The sequence below is a fragment of the Babylonia areolata genome, unplaced genomic scaffold (assembly GCF_041734735.1).
Source record: "Babylonia areolata isolate BAREFJ2019XMU unplaced genomic scaffold, ASM4173473v1 tig00054943_3, whole genome shotgun sequence".
Classification (NCBI taxonomy): Eukaryota; Metazoa; Mollusca; class Gastropoda; order Neogastropoda; family Buccinidae; genus Babylonia; species Babylonia areolata.
Window position 1 is genome coordinate 7501 of NW_027468388.1, and position 22574 is coordinate 30074.

General features: G+C 45.5%; 1 protein-coding gene and 1 long non-coding RNA gene across 2 annotated transcripts in view; one reads left to right on the top strand and one right to left on the bottom strand.

Annotated features, from left to right (window-relative positions):
- LOC143278444 (uncharacterized) overlaps positions 1 to 3355 on the top strand; it is a gene marked incomplete at its 5' end in the record, with an annotated part of 9951 nt that extends 6596 nt beyond the window's left edge. The window contains 3 exons of the mRNA XM_076583273.1: positions 447 to 697; positions 1542 to 1674; positions 2531 to 3355. Coding sequence (XP_076439388.1) covers positions 447 to 697; positions 1542 to 1674; positions 2531 to 3355 — 1209 coding nt within the window. The remainder of the gene's footprint in view (positions 1 to 446; positions 698 to 1541; positions 1675 to 2530) is intronic.
- A 14006-nt stretch (positions 3356 to 17361) lies between these two features.
- On the bottom strand, positions 17362 to 21945 carry LOC143278443 (uncharacterized). Its single transcript, XR_013054078.1, has 3 exons — positions 21894 to 21945; positions 20130 to 20196; positions 17362 to 17636 (listed from the first exon to the last, which is right to left on the bottom strand). It is a non-coding gene; the product is annotated as an uncharacterized LOC143278443 (long non-coding RNA).
- Positions 21946 to 22574: the final 629 nt, after the last annotated feature.

The following is a 22574-nucleotide window of genomic DNA, read 5'->3' on the forward strand; positions in this document are numbered from 1 at the left end:
GCAGAGGAGCTAACTGCTGTCCCGGTTTTCTGGGCTAGAATCTGATTATAGTGGGGAATAGCTAGAATCTGATTATTGTGGAGCGTGTCTTGCCCAAGTTTCATCCCCACTCTCTCGGCCAAAAGGGTTTTTAGAACAGTCGGCATTGGGGCTGGTTCCTAAAAGCCAACTAGCCCCCCAAGGCTGCAGCACTAAGAGCAAGTGCAAATTTGCCTCCTAGTTTGAGAGTCATATTCCTTCACTAAAGACTAAGCTGTAAATGATATCCCATTGCAGTAGAGAAAACATTGATAATACAGCTCTCACTTTGCTGTTGGCCCAACTGTAAACTTATGTCGATCTGTGATATAAGCTGACTGTTGGGCCACCTACCTGGGTAGAGCCAACTAACAGCTCCCATTGGGCGCTCTCACCAATTAATTATCCGTGTTCTCTATCACACACAGGCCGCGTTTGATCTCCGCTCAGCCTCCATCCTGGTAGCGGATCTCATCAAGTGTCTGGAGTCCTCAGACTCCGCCTCGCTGCCCGTGACCACCAGGGAAGAAGCCCCGGGCACCGTCACGGAGGCCAACAAACTGAACAAGAAGCTGGAGCAGCTGTACCAGGACCGCCAGAAGGAGATCGTTCAGTTCTGGGAGCCCAAGTTGTCCAGCTGCACCATTCAGCCCAGCACCTTAACAATGTTCAGTAGAAGGTGAGAGTGAACGAAGAGTGTGTGGGGGGTATCGGGGTGGGGGGTGGGGGTGGGGGGCAAAGGGGGGATTTGGGGGGCGTGGGGGGCGGCGTGGGCGGAGGTGGACTGGGGGGGGGGGGTAGAAACATTTTTATTGTGTTTTTTTTGTTTGTTTAATGCTTTCTTGTTTTAAAGCTGATAATAATAATAATAATAATAATAATAATAATAAAGTAAAATAAAATAAAATAAGATAAAATAAAGATATATAAATGTGTTGTTGTTTTTTTCGAAAAAGAAGAGGATATGTACAAAGATACAAATGTGTTTTCTGGGGGTGGGGGTGAGAGTGCTTATACGATTATGACAAACGACGACTGAGGTGAAGATCGATGCTGATGATGCTGTAGGTGACGACGATGACGAGACAATAATGATGACGATGACGGCGTCTACGACGATGATGATGATTATGATAATGGTTAGGACGGCGACGATGATGATGATGAGGAGGAGGAGGACGACGACGACGACGAAGAAGAAGAATATAATGACGACGATAACGATAATGATGATGATGACGGTGATGATGATGATAATAATAATTACGATGACGGTGATGTTTAAAGATGATGACGATGAAGATGGTGACGACAACGACGACGACGACGACGATGATGAAGATGATGATGATTACGACGACGACGGTAACGATAATGATGATAATGACGGTGATGATGATGATGATGATGATGATGATGACGATGACAACGGCGATAACAATGATGATGACGATGATGATGCATGACATACACACCACCACCACCACAATAACAATGACAACACCACCCCCACCCCCAAACAGCGACAGCACGCACGGGCAGAGCGAGCTGGGCAGCGTGAAGGTGGTGGTTCCCCAGGGCGTTCTTCTCAGACTGCGCAACTTCATCCTCTTCCACGACGTCACCCTGCTGGGAGTGGTGGGGTCCTGCTACCAGGTCCGTCACGTCACTTCCGTTCTGTCCTTCTTCTCTGCCTATCTGTCTGTGTGTCTGTCTGTCTCTTTTGTTGTTGCTATGGGTAACACAGTGTTATATGCAACGCTACCGACCCACCCTTTTTTTCCCTGTTGTATTGTGTGGCCCAAGGCCGATTTACGTTAAACTTTCTGAGTTCTGAGTTCTCTCTCTCTCTCTCTCTCACTCGGTCTCTGTTTGTCTGTCTGTCTGTCTGTCTCTCTCGCTCTCTCTCATATTTGTTTTCACTATTTCATTCGTTTATTATAATGGTATGTTGTGTAAACTGGAAGTATGTTGATGCATTCACCCATGTCATAAGGACCTCATGGCCAATGACATTAAAGTGTCAAAGCGTCTCTCTCTCTCTCTCTCTCTCTGGTTCTCCTTCTGGTTCTTCTTCTTGTTCTTCTTTCTTTATTTGTTTTCTTCTCTCCCTCTGTGTGTGTGTGTGTGTGTGTGTGTGTGTGTGTGTGTGTGTGTGTGTGTGTGTGTGTGTGTGTGTGTGTGTGCGAGTTGTGTCGTATTGCGTATGTGTCACGCAGGTTTTTATATTCCCCCTCATATCCATTCTCTAAATAGCACTCACCCCCTACCCCTCACCCCCTTCACACAGATTTGAATCATCCCACCTTCATCATTGTGATTCTCTAACAACAACAACAACAAATCTCCACCACCATCGCAACATTTTTTTCTCCCATGCCGTTATCATCGTTTCTCTAATAATACTTTTCCTCCACCCCCCCCCCCTCCCCCCGCCCTCTCCCCCTCTCCCTCCCCCCCCCCCCCCCCCCCCCCTCAACCCACCTCCCCACCCCTCAATTCACGTGAGCAGGTCTTGCTGCACACGCTGACAGGCGAGCGGAGCGTCCCGCTGGTCTTTCCCCTGGATCTGCGCAAGATGGGTCTGGACATCAGTGACCACATGGCCAACTACTGCAACGACATTCCCTTCATCGCACACTTCGGCAGCAACGGCGGCGGCGGCGGCGGCGACGGGGCGGCGACCAGCACCACAACCTTGCAGAATTTCGTGCTGGCCAACGACCGCGACATGATGCGTGACATAAAGCATGGGATCCTGCCATTGTCCATGTTCGAATCCCTGAGCAGCCCTGTCCGGGACGTGTTCAACTCTTGCAGGCACGGCCTCAGCATCGACATCCTCAACCACTCTCTTGTCAACGGGAACGGGTATGTGAACGGGAACGGGAAGGTCTTCGCCAGCAACAACAGCGTCAACGACAACAGCAGGGGTGGAGGGGCTTCTGGTGGTGGTAGTAGTGGTGGCGGTGGTGGTGGTGGCGCCAAGTGCAAGGCCAAGGACGCTCGCAAGCTGCACGTGCTGGAAGGCGCGGCGGTGATGATGCCTCGAGACCTGGAGACCAATCTGGTCATCGAGCATCAGCTGACGCAGGGCGTGCTCAGCCTGACCTTGACCTACAAACGCTCCATCCTCGACAGGGTCAAGGCCGAGGCAATGCTGCGCGCGCTGGTCTTCGCGGTCACGCGCCTGCTGAACCACCCGGATACCAGCCTGCGGAAGATGGTGCGGCTGGGGCTCAAGTTCAAGAGGCGACTGGCCAAAAAGGGCCGAAAGGCGGCCAGGGCTGCTGCTGCTGCTGATGTTACCTTTGCTGCTGCTTTGCGGCACTGCTGAAGTAAAAAAAAAAAAAAAAAAAAAAAAAGCAAGAACCTTGCGTTGTGTGAGGGAGGAAAGCAAAAAACAACGAAATACAACAACAGTCAGATTGCATCAGGTCACACACACACACACACACACACACACACACACACACACACACACACACACGCCTAACTGTGCCAGCGCAATTTCTTGGATTCTCACGACATAACAATGCATGATTTGAATTTGCTCAAAAGACGACTTCCCCATCGAGATACGTAATCCTTAAGTTTGAGGATACTTCAAAGAAGACTGGACTTATTCTATGTAAGCCTTTGACATTTTGTGACGGAATAAGCCTGGTTCTTTCTTTCTGTATTGGAAAGATGGTGTGTATTTGTATGTATTCATATTAGTATCTGTATTACTTTTTTTTTGTCACAACAGATTTCTGTGTGTGAAATTTGGGCTGCTCACTGACAGCACCACCCATATATATATATATATATTTTTTTTTCTGCATGCAATTTTATTTGTTTTCTATGGAAGTGGGTTTTTCTACATAATTTTGCCAGGGACAACCCTTTTGTGGCCGTGGGTTCTTTTACGTGCGCTAAATGCACGCTGCACACGGGACCTCGGTTTATCGTCTCATCCGAATGACTAGCGTCCAGACCACCACTTAAGGTCTAGTGGAGGGGGAGAAAATACTGGCGACTGCCGGTGTGATTCGAACCAGTGCGCTCAGATTCTCACTTTCTAGGCGGACGCGTTACCACTAGGCTGTCACTCCACTCCACTCTTAGGATTGTTAGCTTACTTCTAGCAACTAGTTGACTGATAAAAGTAAGATTTTGAAGGACTGAATCGTTTCCATAATGAGGTGTTTTTTGCTTTTGTTTTGTTTTTAAACCATCGTGGATTGTTTCAAACAAACCTTCCAGTCGCCTTGACAATGGGAGCAGCATTGACAATTTGTGTACTGAAATCTGAGGTTTAAAAGGGTTAAAATGTCATTCTACCCCCCCCCCCCCTCTCTCTCTCTGTCTCTGTCTGTCTGTCTGTCTCTGTCTCTGTCTCTGTCTCTCTCTCTCTCTCTCTCTCTCTCTCTCTCTCTATATATATATATATATATATATATTTCTCTGTGGAGATAAGGAGGAAGCTAAATGCTTATATAAAAAAGTGCCAAAAGCGAAGGCAAGCAAGTTCGCATGGTTTTCGACCATCTCTTCGTAGATGGGAGAAAGTATGGTTCAGATGCACATGACTCGTTGAAAGAAATAAAAGACGGGGATCTGGCCGGCTCCGAGTACATGATTTATTCGGGTGGGACACTTTTAAGATAAAACCCAAAAGAAAAAGCTTGCACTGGTCTGTTCTATAGTTCGCTGAAGACAGTATTGAGGTCAGGCCATATTGTGCACGTGAACTCAGAGAACGCGGGCTTAGATTTGGGTCAATTCGATGTAAAGTAAACAGAAAATGTGTCAGTCCATGTGAGATTATTCTTAACAAGGAAACGGAAAACGTCCTTTTTTTTTTGTTTTTTGTCAAGGTAAAAGATGATGATGATATTGATGTTGATGGTGGTGGAGGTGGTGATCGTGGCGGTGGTGATGACGATGGTGGTGATGACGATGGCGGTGATGATGATGTTCAGCCTTTTGTAAATACACCTGTTCCATCCTCTGTACATTCAAATGTATTTCCTGCGGATACTTTGAGATCGGTTTCTTTTCTTTTCTGGAATGTTGATGATTTGCTTTCAAAGTTCATATTCAACGATTTTTTTTTTACATATGTTTTGTCCTTTGATTTTGTGTACCTCGTTGAAACATTTGAAGAAGAATTTGAATCTCATTTGTTTCCTGGTTTTACCGTGTATTGCAAATCTGCCGTTAAGTTCACTAGAGAAAGGAGGAAATCAGGAGGTATAATATGTTTAATAAGAAATAAGTTTTGTCCCTTCGTACAAAAATTAGATGTCAGATGTGAAAATATGTGCGCATTTATTATTGATAAGCGTTTATTTGGGAGCCCCAAAATATGTCCTTTATGTTTGCATTTTTATACCGCCAGAAGGTTCCCCTTTTCACATGGACTTTGACTATGATCATGGTATAGCCATACTAGAAGATTGTTCAACAAATTTGTTGTTGGAACTTGATGATGTACATATTATAATTTGTGGAGATTTTAATACTCGAATGGCTAACATTGTTCCTTCACAGCCTATAAGAGATAATCTCGATCTCGGATATTATCATAAAAGTTGCTCGGACTAAAAAGGTTTTTGGGTATTGAAATGAAACGTGTGTGTGTGCATGCGTGCGTGTACGTGTGAGTGTGTGTGCGTGTGTGTACGCGCGTGCGTCTGTGTGTGTCTGTGCGTGCGTGCGTCTGTTTGTGTGTGTGTGTGTGTGTGTTGAGAGAGACAGACAGACAGAGAGAGATTATTCACAAATTCCGAAATGGTGTTTTGATACCGAACAGGCAAAATCACATCAGAGGCATTTTTATATGTTAAAAAAAAAAACAAAAAAAAACAAAAAAAAAACCAATACGACATGAGGGCAGGACAGAAGGGATGAGGGCTGGACAGAAGGGTGGACAGAAGGGATGAGGTGTGGACAGAAGGGATGAGGAGTGGACAGAAGGGATGAGGTGTGGACAGAAGGGATGAGGAGTGGACAGAAGAGTGGACAGAAGGGATGAGGGCTGGACAGAAGGGATGAGGGCTGGACAGAAGGGATGAGGAGTGGACAGAAGGGAATGGACAGAAGGGATGAGGAGTGGACAGAAGGGATGAGGGCTGGACAGAAGGGATGAGGACTGGGCAGAATGGATGAGGGATGAGGGCTGGACAGAAGGGATGAGGGCTGGACAGAAGGGATGAGGGCTGGACAGAAGGGATGAGGAATGGACAGAAGGGATGAGGACTGGGCAGAATGGATGAGGGATGAGGGCTGGACAGAAGGGATGAGGGCTGGACAGAAGGGATGAGGAGTGGACAGAAGGGATGAGGGCTGGACAGAAGGGATGAGGAATGGACAGAAGGGATGAGGGCTGGACAGAAGGGATGAGGGATGAGGGCTGAAGGGATGAGGAGTGGACAGAAGGGATGAGGGCTGGACAGAAGGGATGAGGAGTGGACAGAAGGGATGAGGACTGAACAGAAGGGATGAGGAATGTACAGAAGGGATGGAACAGACTGTGCAGGAGGTCAGTTCATGGTTTTTCTTTCAAACCAATACGTATTATCCAACCGCCCACCGGAGAAAAACAAGGCACGATTCTGACTTCAGAAAACATGTTGAATAATGGAGATACTTTACTACACGCCCACCAGAGATAAACAGAGCACTGTTCTGACTTCAGAAAACATGTTGAATAAGGCAGATACTTTACTACAGAAATCAATACATGCCACAGCACAGTACATATAAACATACATGCATTCATAGGTGTTAACTGAACATTTCAACACACATATATATGATAGTCAGTCGTGTCCGACTATGACCATCAGAACAGCAGAGGAGGCAACTGCTGTTCCGACTATTTGGGCTAGAATGTGATTATAGTGGAGAGTGTCTTGCCCAAGTTACATCCCCACTCTCTCGGCCAAGAGGGTTTTAGGACAGTCGGCGTTGGGATGGTTCCCAAAGGCCAACTAGCCCACAAGGCTGCAGCACTAAGAGCCAGTGCAATTTTGCCTCCTAGTTTGAGAGTCATAGTCCTTCACAAAAGACTAAGCTGTAAATGATTTCCCATTGACTGGAGAAACCATTGATAATACAGCTCTCACTTTGCTGTTGGCCCAAATGTAAACTTATGTCAATCTGTGATATAAGCCGAGTGTTGGGCCTCAATACATACATACATACATCATTCATTGGTCCTAACGGAACATTTCAATGCCAAAGCACAGTCCACTGCACACATGCATACATTATTCATTAGTCCTAAATGAACATTTCAATAATGATAACACCACCACCACCACCATCACCACCACCACCACCACCACCAACAATAATAATAATAATAATAATAATGGACATTTATATAGCGCACGTCTCCAGAAACTGCTCAAAGCGTTTTACATTTCGTTCCCCACCCCCCGCCTTTCCACCAATACTCCCCTCCTCCCGCACCCTCACCCACCCACACTCACACACACGGAAGCACTGAAAAACAACAACAACAACAACAACAACAACAACAAAAACTCACGCAACTGAACATTGGAAACCACCACTCACCTATGATGCCCTCCAGAAAACGCATCCCTGCAACACGCACTCAGCCAAACGAACGCAAGGACACTCACCAGCACCCCGCCACACACATGAACATACATGCATACATCATTTCGTGGTCCTGACTGAACATTTCAATGCCAAATCACAGTACACTGAACATACATACATACACATATAGATACATACATTGGTCCTAACTGAACATTTCAATGCCAAATCACAGTACACTGAACATACATACATACACATATAGATACATACATTGGTCCTAACTGAACATTTCAATGCCAAATCACAGTACACTGAACATACGTACATACATACATACATACATACATACATTGGTCCTGACTGAACATTTCAATGCCAAATCGCAGTACACTGAACATACATACATACATACATACATACATACATACACACATTGGTCCGAACTGAACATTTCAATGCCAAATCGCAGTACACTGAACATACATACATACATACATACACACACACACACATACATACATACATACATACATACATACATTGGTCCTAACTGAACATTTCAATGCCAAATCGCAGTACACTGAACATACATACATACATACACATATAGATACATACATTGGTCCTAACTGAACATTTCAATGCCAAATCACAGTACACTGAACATACATACATACACATATAGATACATACATTGGTCCTAACTGAACATTTCAATGCCAAATCACAGTACACTGAACATACGTACATACATACATACATACATACATACATTGGTCCTAACTGAACATTTCAATGCCAAATCGCAGTACACTGAACATACATACATACACATATAGATACATACATTGGTCCTAACTGAACATTTCAATGCCAAATCACAGTACACTGAACATACATACATACACATATAGATACATACATTGGTCCTAACTGAACATTTCAATGCCAAATCACAGTACACTGAACATACATACATACACATATAGATACATACATTGGTCCTAACTGAACATTTCAATGCCAAATCACAGTACACTGAACATACATACATACACATATAGATACATACATTGGTCCTAACTGAACATTTCAATGCCAAATCACAGTACACTGAACATACATACATACACATATAGATACATACATTGGTCCTAACTGAACATTTCAATGCCAAATCACAGTACACTGAACATACATACATACACATATAGATACATACATTGGTCCTAACTGAACATTTCAATGCCAAATCACAGTACACTGAACATACGTACATACATACATACATACATACATTGGTCCTGACTGAACATTTCAATGCCAAATCGCAGTACACTGAACATACATACATACATACATACACACATTGGTCCGAACTGAACATTTCAATGCCAAATCGCAGTACACTGAACATACATACATACATACATACATACATACATACACACATTGGTCCGAACTGAACATTTCAATGCCAAATCGCAGTACACTGAACATACATACATACATACATACACACACACACACATACATACATACATACATACATACATACATACATACATTGGTCCTAACTGAACATTTCAATGCCAAATCGCAGTACACTGAACATACATACATACATACACATATAGATACATACATTGGTCCTAACTGAACATTTCAATGCCAAATCACAGTACGCTGAACATACATACATACATACATACATTAGTCCTAACTGAACATTTCAATGCCAAATCACAGTACACTGAACATACATACATACATACATACATACATACATACATTGGTCCTAACTGAACATTTCAATGCCAAATCGCAGTACACTGAACATACCTACATACACATATAGATACATACATTGGTCCTAACTGAAGATTTCAGTGCCAAATCACAGTACACTGAACATACATACATACATACATACATACATACATACACACATACATACATACACTGGTCCTAACTGAACATTTCAATGCCAAAGCACAATACACTTAACATACATACATACACACATACATACATACACTGGTCCTAACTGAACATTTCAATGCCAAAGCACAATACACTTAACATACATACATACACACATACATACATACACTGGTCCTAACTGAACAGTTCAATGCCAAAGCACAGTACACTGAACATAAATACATCACTCAGTGGTCCTAAATAAACATTTCAATCAAGTCAACTTTCCACGTCAGACTCACGCAGCAGGTAACTGAGCGTATATGGAAAAGCATCACAGGGATCAGTAAATGTTTTACAGAAGTCATTTTCATACACAAAATCAGTGCAGACATAAGTATTAACATACATTATCTGTTGAAGGACGCCAGAGACCTTAGGAAATGTATACGCTATTCACAGTATGTCTGATTACATACAACAAGTTTAAGCATTGCATTTTCTTGAATCAGCAGCGTTACAGATGATGTATAGTCATTTGCAAGTACTGACACAAAAGTCATGTATTATCCACAAAGTTCACATCAAGAAAGTAAATGAATCTTTTTTTTTTCTACGACACACTTCCATCCAATGAACCTCTAACCAGCATGGAAACAAATGCGATGAGCATAGTAACTTCCACCTGACGTGTAGGTGAAGTCTGCTGCTTACCATACACACCAGTATCATTGCAGCAAAGTTAATACCAAGGCAATGTGTAGACAACAGCAGACAGGCTTAGAAACTCGAGCCGTGAGGTTTTCTTGTTGTTGTTTTTTTCTGAAGATTGACTCCCAGCGCCTGTTCCATGAGAGGTTATGAAGGGAAGCAACAGAGGTGTCATGTCAATACACACATGAAAACAACGCTGTAGTTAACCCCAGTGCCATGATGAGGAATTTACAAACCAGCATCACCTGCTGTGTGCTGATGACCAATGCTGACAGCCAGCAATGAGGGTGGTGGTGGTGCGGGGGTGGGGGTGGGGGGCTGGGGAGGGACAGACCTCACACAGTTTACAAACCAACACCACTTGCTGTGCTGATGACCAATGCTGACAGCCAGCAATGAGGGGGTGGGGTGTGGGGGCTGGGGAGGGACAGACCTCACACAGTTTACAAACCAACACCACTTGCTGTGCTGATGACCAGTGCTGACAGCCAGCAATGAGGGGGTGGGGTGTGGGGGTTGGGGAGGGACAGACCTCACACAGTTTACAAACCAACACCACTTGCTGTGCTGATGACCAATGCTGACAGCCAGCAATGAGGGGGTGGGGTGTGGGGGTTGGGGGACGGGGGGGGAAGGGGACAGACCTCACACAGTTTACAAACCAACATCACTTGCTGTGCTGATGACCAATGCTGACAGCCAGCAATGAGGCGGGGGGGGGGGGGGGGGGGGGGGCAGACCTCACACAGTTTACAAACCAACACCACTTGCTGATGACCAGTGCTGACAGCCAGCAATGAGGGGGTGGGGTGTGGGGGTTGGGGGACGGGGGGGGGGGGGGAGGGGACAGACCTCACACAGTTTACAAACCAACATCACTTGCTGTGCTGATGACCAATGCTGACAGCCAGCAATGAGGGGGTGGGGTGTGGGGGTTGGGAGAGGGGGGGGACAGACCTCACACAGTTTACTAACCAACACCATTTGCTGTGCTGATGACCAGTGCTGACAGCCAGCAATGAGGGGGTGGGGTGTGGGGGTTGGGGGAGGGGGGGGGGGCGGGGGGGGGGAGACCTCACACAGTTTACAAACCAACGCCACGACCAGAACTGCAGCACCCAGCTGCAGTCACTGAGAACGGACAGCCACCAGGTGTCTTTGCAGACATTCAACACGATCCCACACAACCTGGAACCAGTTACAATCAAAGGGTTCTTTTCAAAACTATGTAACAATCGACGGATCACCCTGTGATAGCACCCTGCCATGGACACCTAATGGTGTGATGCAGATCTAGATTCTGACCTCCCCTCCCCCCCTCCCCTCCCCTCCCCTCCCCTCAACACCCACACACTGACCACTAAAGGGCATGACTGTGACCTGTCCAAATCAAAAACGTCAGCTGTAACTAATCCAACAGTGTAGCTGACGCATTATGATGACTTCACACATACAGTGAGGCTGCTTCTTTGTTGTTGGTTTTCTGTGGCCTTCTGAAACTGCGAAACGAGCCCCATATTTTGGGACAGAGGGACAGGGTGCCTGTCCGATTGTGGGTCTATGGGAAACACAGAGAAAAAAAAACCGTATGCGTGTGCGTGTGCGCGTGCGTGCGTACGTGCGTGCGTGTGTGTGTGTGTGTGTGCAGGTGTGGCAGTGCTAGCTGGTGACATGTCTGACAGCTGAACACTGTACAAAACCCTCGCAACAAACCACAGCACACAGTCAGCTGCACAGCACGTGTCACCAGATTGACAGCCGGTGTCCCGGGTGTCTGGCACAACGCTCACTGTTTCCAATGTCTGTTCCCTTCATACACAGTAGGAATATGTCTGTGCACCACAGACAGCAGGGATATGTCTGTACAGCACATACAGCAGGGATTTGTTTGTACACCACAGACAACAGGAATATCTCTGTACAGAACACATAGCAGGGATGTCTGTACACGGACAGCAGGGATATGTCTGTACAGCACATACAGCAGGGATTTGTTTGTACACCACAGACAGTAGGGATATATATGTACAGCACAAACAACAGGAATATGTCTGTACAGCACACATAGCAGGGATGTCTGTACACGGACAGCAGGGATATGTCTGTACATCACAGACAGCAGGGATATGTCTGTACACGGACTGCAGGGATATGTCAGTACAGCATAGTCATCACCGACCTGTGATTTTTGCTACAATGTCACGAAGTCTGAGCGCCTCAGACTCGGATCTCTGATCTTTGCCATAGTCAGGGTCACAGAGGTCAGAGAACTCCAAGTGGTTCTTCAAGGGCACTGGTATGGGGAGCAGATCCAGGTGTGGACGGCGTCTTTTGTCGCTGTAGTGGAAGCGGTGTGAGATCATCAGACGACAAGAGGACAGCAGAGTGCGGGGAGTGCTGACCACCTCCCTCATCAACGCTGTCTGCCTCTCTATGATGGAGGGCAGTCTGTTATAGCTCTGCAGGAGATAGTCTGCATCTGATCTGTGGGTCATGACCAACAAATGTCTTATTTTCATGACCCTTCCATACAGTTCCCTGCCCTCCTCTGTGTTCCTGTCTGTAAGCCTGGGCAGCTGTGAACACAGTGTCCTCAACTCCGTCGAGGAACAGGCTCCTGACTCACACAACATGCGGACCACCATAGGTAAATCTCGCAGCACTGCACACACAAGAGGGGATGTGATAGCATTATGACGCATTCTATCATATTGACACCTGTCATTATGACTTGGCCATAGCCACATGTCAAAAACAGAATAGGAGATGTCATCCAGCAAGACCTCCTGAGGACCAGTCACTGAAGGCTGGTGTGAGCTGAAGCCCAACCTGCTGCACTCTGCCACTGTCCTGTCTGGACATGTTCTGTTCAGCACGGCATACACCAACGGTGACTGTCCTTTATCATTCAGGGCCAGAGGGTCCACTCTCCGAACCATCAAGTCCTCCATGACATCCCACCTGTCCGAGTCACAGGCAGCATGAAGTGTTGTCTCCCCTATTTTATTCACCCCCTTCCTTTGGTCTCCACACCAAAGCACTGTCAGTTGGATGATGTCCATCTGACGATTGTCAATCAGTGCCTGTAGAGGGGTGTATGTTTCAATGTCATGTTGGCTATATCTGGCATCTAAGTGGATGTTACCTCCAAACTTAATCACAAGCTTCACAGTGTCCCATTGTTTATGGTCTATCAGCCTGTTGAGAACGCTGACACCAAACATGTCCAGCAGGTTGGGCTGACCATCACGTAACACTATCTCCTCCACCGCCCTCCACTCCTCCTTCCTGGCCTCCCTGTTCAGAGGGGTTTCCCCGTTCTCGTCCTTCATGTTGATGTCAGCTTTGTGAAGCTGGCAGAAGTCCACCACATCCCACAGGTGATGCTCAACGGCTTCCAAAAAAGCTACTTCGCGATGACGAATCACAGGGCCGTCTTTTCTCAACATCATAGGTTTGACAGCCTGCCAGATGTCCCGACTGATTGCCTGATGGAACATAGTGTCCTGTGTCTCCGTGGACAGACATGCCTCGTCCTTCATGAGGGTGAGGCAATGCCTGAACAACGCTCCTGCTCTCCTCTGGAAGGCACACTGCATCACCTGACGTAGCACGGCATCGTCCACATTGTATTCCATCACCCTGGCCACCAGCATCCACTGGTTCCTCCACAGCAGTTTTGGAAGAGCCTCCAGACACAACTGGTCATCAACACCGTGCTCCAGCAACTTTCTGCACACGCCCCACCGCTGCTGTCTGACCATGTCAGGGAACAGCCAGTTTCGTTCATCTCTGTTCATTCCCAGTCTCACCAGGTGCATCAAGATGTGCCACTGTCGTTCTGCTACCACTCTGTGCAGCACCTCAGAGAAGTAGTCTTCTGTGGGTTGGTGCAGAATGTTGAACAGCACACTGCCCCACATACAGCGATCCAGAGACTTCCTGGGACTAAGGGCAGAGTTCTTTGCAAAACGTAATCTCAGTCTAATCAATTTCTCGCATCGTTCTATGTAGCGCCTGGCATCATCTCCTTCAGGACCTTTTCTCAGATTTCCTGTGGCCCAGTTCTCCAAAAGCTCACTGACTTCAGTGATGTCCCCTCCCCTCTCCACCATATCAAGCACAGTGGCCCAGTCGCCGTGCTTGGCCACCTTGAAGTGTGCCTGCATCTGCTCTGGGGGTGTCAACCCGTGGTCAGCCAGCAGTAAGAACACCTCCCACTCCTTCTCTTTGAAAGCCTCCTTCATCACCCAGTCACGCTCATCGTCGTGCACGGAGTGGTCTGACCACTGCCTGACCACACTCCACTGTCTCTGCTCCACAGCTGCCTTGAACAGCTGACGCCGATCATGTTCCCACACGTGAGACAGACAGGCCTCCTTGATGACGCCCCATCTCTTTTGATGAACCATCATTTTGAGCGCTACACTCTGTAGCTGAGGGAACAGAGGGAAAACAGCCAACACCACCAGAAACATGGCGTCATCGTTCTTCCCTCGTCTGCTGATGTGATACAAATGTAAACCTTGCAGGAAGTGAAGGAGAAACAGTGGGTCCGTTTTGTGAGTGTCAGCAATTTTTGTGAACACTGATATCCATTTTTGTTTGTTCTGGATGGTCGTCAGTGTGTCCTGTTGGAGAGAATCTGTATTGTCTTTTATACATGCAACAATGTGAGTGTAGATATCAGACACACACTGCTTGGTGTGCTCTGTACCGTCTGTGTATTCTCTGTCATCACTACACATTACATAGCACAGTGTGTGTAACAGAGACATCATTAATAACTCACACAGTGTAGTTTGCCAAGAAACACACCAAGCAAGAACAGAACTGGCAATGGAACAGTCTCCTGACATGTCATATCTGTAACTAATGCCTGTCACAGATTTGGTCAGATCCAGTGCTAGTGACACATCCACATGATGGTATAGGAATCTCCAGAACAGTGCATCATGCACTCTACTGTCATGTCCTGATGTTATCCATGTGCTCAGTGTGTCATGGACCACATCACACAACATGTATCCAACACATCTCCACTTTTGTTTCATCACAAGAGAGGAAAAAACAACAAAAGCATCATCTTCAGGGCAGTGATGCAGAATGAAATGATGTAAAGAAACATCATCAGCATGCTCTGCTGCCTCTGAAAAAGCCCTTCTGTGTTGTGCAGCGCTAACACCTCGCTCTAACACCTTGCCCACTAGTTTCCACAGACCACGTGACACCAGGTGGGTCAACACCTGTTCCAGCTCCTCCTCATGACAATGAGGTAACATGTAGATGACAAGGTCATCTTCATCACCATGTCTGATGGCCTGTTCTACAGCCCATCTGTGCTGTGCTGTACTAACACCTTGCTCCAACACCTCACCCACTAACTTCCACAGACCTCGTGACACCAGGTGGGTTAACATCTGTTCCAACTCCCGATCATGACAATGAGGTAATATGAAGTGAACAAAGTGATCAACCCCAGCTTGTGTGCTGGCCTGTTCAACAGCCCATCTGTGCTGTGCACTGCTAACACCTCGCTGTAACACTTTGCCCACTGACTCCCACATGCCCCGTGACACCAGGTGGGTTAACACCTGTTCCAGCTCCTCATCATGACAGTGAGGTAATATGCAGTGAATAAATTCATCATCTTCATCTGCATGTATGCTGGCCTGTTCAACAATCACTCTGTGCTGTGCACTGCTAACACCTCGCTCCAACACCTTACCCACTGATCTCCACAGACCCAGTGACACCAGGTGGGTTAACACCTGTTCCAGCTCCTCATCATGACAATGAGGTAATATGTAGTGAATGAATTCACCATCTTCATCAGCATGTCTGCTAGCCTGTTCAACAGCCCATCTGTGCTGTGCAGTGCTAACACCATGCTCCAACACCTTGCCAACTGATTCCCACAGACCCTGTGACACCAGGTGAGATAGCACCTGTATCAGCTCCTCATGAAGACAGTGAGGTAGTATGTAGTGAACAAAGTCACCATCAAGAGCATGTCTGCTGGCCTGTTCAACAGCCCATCTGTGCTGTGCAGCGCCAATATCTCTCTGTAAAAATCTGTCTACAGCTTCCCAGTGATGTTGTGACACTAAGTATGTCAATATGTGATGTTTAACACTGACGTCACTGTGTGCAGCACGATCTATAGGTTCCCACAGGGCCCGTGACACCAGGTGGGTTAACACCTGCTCCAGTTCCTCATCATGACACCAAGGTAATATGAAGGCAAAAAAGTCGCAATCGTCAGCATGTCTCATGGCCTTTTCCACAGCCCATCTGTGCAGTGCAGTGCTAACACCTCGCTTCAACACCTTGCCCACTAAACTCCACACACCCCGTGATACCAGGTCGGTTAACACCTGTTCCAGCTCCTCATCATGACACTGAGGATATATATGGCAAACGAACACATCCTTATCAGCATGTCTGATGGCCTGTTCAACAGCCCATCTCTGCTCTGTAGAGCCAATATCTCTCTGTAAAAATCTGCCTACAGCTGCCCACTGACCTTGTGACACTAACTGTGACAGTATGTGATGTTTTACACTGACGTCACTGTGTGCGGCACTGTCTATAGGTTCCCAAAGACCCCGCGATACCAGGTGAGTTAACACCTGTTCCAGTTCCTCATCATGACAATAAGGTAATATGTAGCGAACAAAGACACCATAATCACCTGCATGTCTGCTGGCCTGTTCAACAGCCCATCTGTGCTGTGCAGTAGTAATACCTTGCTCCAACACCTTGCCAACTGATTCCCACAGACCACGTGACACCAGGTGGATTAACACATGTTCCAGCTCCTCATCATGACAATGCGGTAATATGAAATGAACAAAGCAATCATCCCTAGCATGTCTGCTGGCCTGTTCAACAACCCATCTGTGCAGTTCAGTGTTAACACCTCGCTCCAACACCTTGCCCACTGACTTCCACAGGCACCTTGACACCAGGTGGGTTACCACATGCACCAGCTCCTCATCATGACAATGAGGTAAAATGCAGCTGACAAAGTTATAATCATCAGCAAGACGACTGGCCTGTTCAACAGCCCATGTATGTAGAGCAGCACTAATGTCACTCTCAAAAACACGACTCACACCAGTCCAGTTACATTGTCTGAGGAAATGCAAGAACGCACTGGCCAGGCGATCCTCAGTAAAATCAGCTATAATTTTATCTAAGTAGACATTAGCAAACCAGTCAGGAGTATGGGCCACAATCTCCCAGAGAGCCCAGGCCCGTTGTTGCAGATCACAGTCAGGCCTGTCAACCAGTGTGGCCACTATATGCCACCGTTCATCCTGCACTGCCTGTGCCAACTCCTGGCTGACCTTTGCTCCTGCCTCTTCACACACAGCTGCCATCGTGAGGACATGGACACGACGACACACCAGAAGCTGAAACACGACGACAAAAGGACAAACTGAGCGGCTCAGTGTCAAAGAACACTGGTCATAACAGATCACAAATGACATCAACGTGTTTGTGTGCTGGTGATGACATCGTCACTTTCTCCCTCTGTCATCAAACGTGAGCAAAACTTCGGCAGGACACAAGGACTGTCTACAGTTGAACACACTGACTTTGTCCTGTTTCCATTAAAACACGAAGACTTTGAACGGGCTGTGTGTATGTGTGTGTGTGTGTGTGTGTGTGTGCGTGTGTGTGCGTGTGTGTGCGTGTGTGTGTGTGTGTGTGTGTGTGCGTGTGCACATGGTATGTAAATGTATATTGTACATGTGGTAACAATAATCATCATAGTCAATCTAAAAATACCAAGTCATCATAATCAATCTAAAAGAGCAGTATCCTCCTCGCCATACTTTCCATCTAATTCCCTGTGTATCAGTTACTCCACGCGGACACACGCACACACACACAGACACACACACACAGACACACACACACACACACACACACACACACACACACACACACACACACACACACGCACGCACACACACACACATCTATACTCATCTGCACGTGCCCACATTCACGCAGTCCCCACCCCACCCACACACAGGCGTGGAGTATTTCCACAATATATATATATATATATATATTATGTATCAAAATATGCCCAAACATGAAACAACTTTCAAATGCCCGCTGCAGTTGTTACTGTTAACTTTCAGATATGAAAAAAACACACACAAAAACACAAAAACAAACAAACAACATAACTGCTGTAGGATGTGTCATAGGTCAATCATTTCATTATATATATTTTTCTCTCTCTGTCTTTCTTTTTTTTAAACTTTTTAAATTGACCAATGACACATTCTACAGCAGTTAGATTCCTTTTTTTTCATTTAATACTTCATTTTTAGACAGATTTTCTGTCTCGTTGAAAAAAAGTTGTTGTTTTTTATATATCCCCCTGTCACAATGAGAGTGCAGCAAATGCCAGTGAAACACAAAGTGTCAAGTGTTCAGAACTCTCTTGGGCGCAACGAAAATAAGAACATTTCTACAGGAAACTCTCCTACAGGATTTCTTCAAAAATTTTCATTAGATCGAAGGCTGGGTTGAAACACTTGCTATGCAGGGTCTGACCTGACTCAAACAAAAACGATATTGGTATAATCATCATTTAAAAAAAACAACAACAACAAAATAATAATAATGGATACTTATATAGCACACTATCCAGAAATCTGCTCTAGGTGCTTTACAAAAACGCTTTTGTTAACATAATACATCATATCTATGTTACATACACGCACCAAAATGTGACTACACACAGACAAATAAACAAAAAAATTAATCAATATGAAATTCACACAGCACATAGAGATCCAGGTGGTCATTTTATTTTGATTGATTTACAATTTCTGCATATACATGCTGCTTTGTCAATGTTAGTGATTTAAAAAAAAAAAATGACCTTGTTATTGCAGCCGGTGTGGCATACAGAGTATGGCTGCCTACATGGCGGGGTAAAAACGGTCATACACGTAAAAGCCCACTCGTGTACATACGAGTGAACGTGGGAGTTGCAGCCCACGAACGAAGAAGAGCAAGAAGAGAAGTCCTGCAGCTGGTAACTGGAACGCTAGATACGAACACTGATGTGTGCAGTCACTCAACTGACAAGTACTGCGACTCGACTGAGAACAAGGAAGGAATTCTCTTCATATTATTGCTAAATATGATCTTGTTGATGTACTGGTGGGAATCTAATTCCATTTAACACAGACAATTGGACTATTTTCTTGTGTCGCAGGCAATAATGTTACACATATATGTATATAATCAGCTATGATTATTGCTGACTGTTTAGTTATAATGAATTTGATAGAAAAAAAACAAGTGCGACAGACCATACTAGAAATTTAAACATTCATTGCTACAGGATGAAATTAACGATACTCTGAAAAACAAAACAAAACAAAAAACAACAACAAAAAAACAAACAAAAAAAACGAAAAAAAAAAAAATAATTACGAATAACCAGTTTATAGCTATCACAATATTCGGAATATTCCAACAGGACACTTATGGTTTGTTATAAATAATCACCTCTTTTCTGGAGTTAACCTGATGGAGATTAAAAGGAGGAAAAATAAACCTAATAAAACTGTTGAATACTTTTCAACAGTAGGAAAGAGAGTGGAGACTGTGAGCGAGAAGTCAAAGAACTCAGAAACACAAAATGGGGGGATTGGCGGGAAAAGCAACGGCATGTATGACGGATAAAATGTTGGAAAAGAAACAGTGAATATTTCTGTAATATGAAAAAAAAGACATTTTGTCAATGAAACTTTTGAACAGGGGAAAAGGAGATATAATTTTACACCAAAGGTCAATTTTATTGGAAGTGAAAATAAACGTTTACAATAACTCGTACAGACACAGAGATTTGAATGCAGTCAGAGAAAACTCACGTGGTGTCACTGTGTCAAGGATTCAGGTTGTCACACAGGATTCGGCTGGGACTGACTGACACGTCACCTGTACAGACAGACAACACACCATCATGTTTACCCTGACTGACTCACCAACACTTCACCTGAACAGACAACACACCATCATGTTCACTCTGACTGACTCACCAACACATCACCTGAACAGACAACACACCATCATGTTCACCCTGACTGACTCACCAACACGTCACTTGAACAGACAACACACCATCATGTTCACTCTGACTGACTCACCAACACGTCACCTGTACAGACAGACAACACACCATCATGTTTACCCTGACTGACTCACCAACACGTCAGTTGAACAGACAACACATCACCATGTTTACCCTGACTGACTCACCGACACGTCAACTGAACAGACAACACACCATCATGTTCACTCTGACTGACTCACCAACACTTCAACTGAACAGACAACACACCATCATGTTTACTCTGACTGACTCACCAACACTTCAACTGAAGAGACAACAATACACCATCATGTTTACTCTGATTCAGTAACACATAACCATGACAAACAACAATAACTTGTAAGCTACAGCTAAGAATATATATATATATATATATATATATGCACATATATACACCAAGCCATTTAAAAAGGAACAAACAAAAACAAAAAAAGATTAAAGTAAGCAGATCTGAAAAAGAGGGAAAAACATACATATACATGCAAAAAGAACATGATAATTAAACACAAGCTGCATTTCACGCACGCGCGCGCGCACACACACACACACACACACACACACACACACACTCGAGCACGAACTCATCCCACCCAACCCCATTTCACAAACACATGTCCCCTCATCTAACACAAATACATTGCCAACGCAAACATGTACAAAGCATTACACAAGTTTTGAAAGAAGCAGTACACCAATAGATATAGACGTTTGGAGTAATGGCCTTGTGGTAACGCGTCCGCCTTGGAAACGAGAGAATCTGAGCGCACTGGTTCGAATCCCACTGTCGCCAGTATATTCTCCCCCTCCACCCGACCTTGAGTGGTGGTCTGGACGCTAGTCATTCGGATGAGACAGTAAAAGCGAGGTCCCGTTTGCAGCATGTACATAGCGCACGTAGAAGAACCCACGGCAATAAAAAGTTTGTCCCTGGCAAAATTCTGTAGAAAAATCCACTTTGATAGGAAAACATTTGAAATTGCAGACAGGGGGGAAAAAAAGTGCAGCGACGCGTTCTCCCTGAGGTGAGCAGCCCGAATTTCATACAGAGAAATATGTTGTGACAAGAGTAATACAAGACAAAACAATACAATACAATGCAACACAATACAATACAAGCAACTACCGATCATGCAATGACAGGTCAGCTGTTCCACAGAGAACCGCAAGTGATAGTTTGTCCAATAAATCAGGATCCGTCTCCAGAGAAGCCAGCTGCATTGCTTGGTTGTAACATTTTGACAGTTACACGTGACTAAATGCCTACGTTGAATGAACTACGCCATTGGTCAGTTCCATACTACACACAGTTAGTAGCGGATTACGACCATACTAGGCTCTTCCGTCCGAGCAATGCAACTGGCTTCTGGCAGAAGAGAATGGTGGATGAACAGCAGACTATTAGTGTTATATTCTATGTGTCAACAGGAAGCCAGATTATCTCACGCCGTCTGACAGTTTCTCAAGAGACACAACCTACGAGGAAATATTTGAGGTTTTGTATTCTCTTCCCTGGCCAACTGACCTGAGCTTGGAGACACAGCAGGCAAACACAGCTTCAGTCTGCTTCCCCTCTCTCTCTGAGCTCTGACAGCTGGTGAAAGGGCAAACGCAGAAACACTGGTGAGTTTTAAATCATTAGTTCACAGTCAACAGAGGGCGCTGGTGCTATTGGTGGTTGTGGTGGTGGTGTGAGAGAGAGAGAGAGAGAGTGTGTGTGTGTGCGTGCGTGCGTGTATGTGTGTGTGTGTGTGTGTGTGTGTGTGTGTGTGTGTGTGTGTGTGTGCGCGCGCGCGCGCGCGCGCGCAAATGTCGATGAAGCGTCGACCTTCACTTCGGGGAAGACAGAGGTGCTCTGTTGCAGTGTAGTGAACAGGATGCTGGTCGTCACTGGTTTGAGGACGCCCTCGATTGTGACAGAGGTTTGGTCACGTCAAACCACAGACCCGGAGATCCTTCTCTATTGTTATCATGCGAGACAATGTTCGTGACGTGTTTACATCTTTCCGTCTCTCTACAGGCCCGGACACACACACACACATACACACATGTAAACACGCACACACACACATACACACGTACACACACACACACACACACACACACACACACACACACACACACACACACACACAGAGGAACAATAACAAACAAGACCACCAAAAAAAACAAAAAGTGGAGAAAGTTTATAATATCAAAAATATTG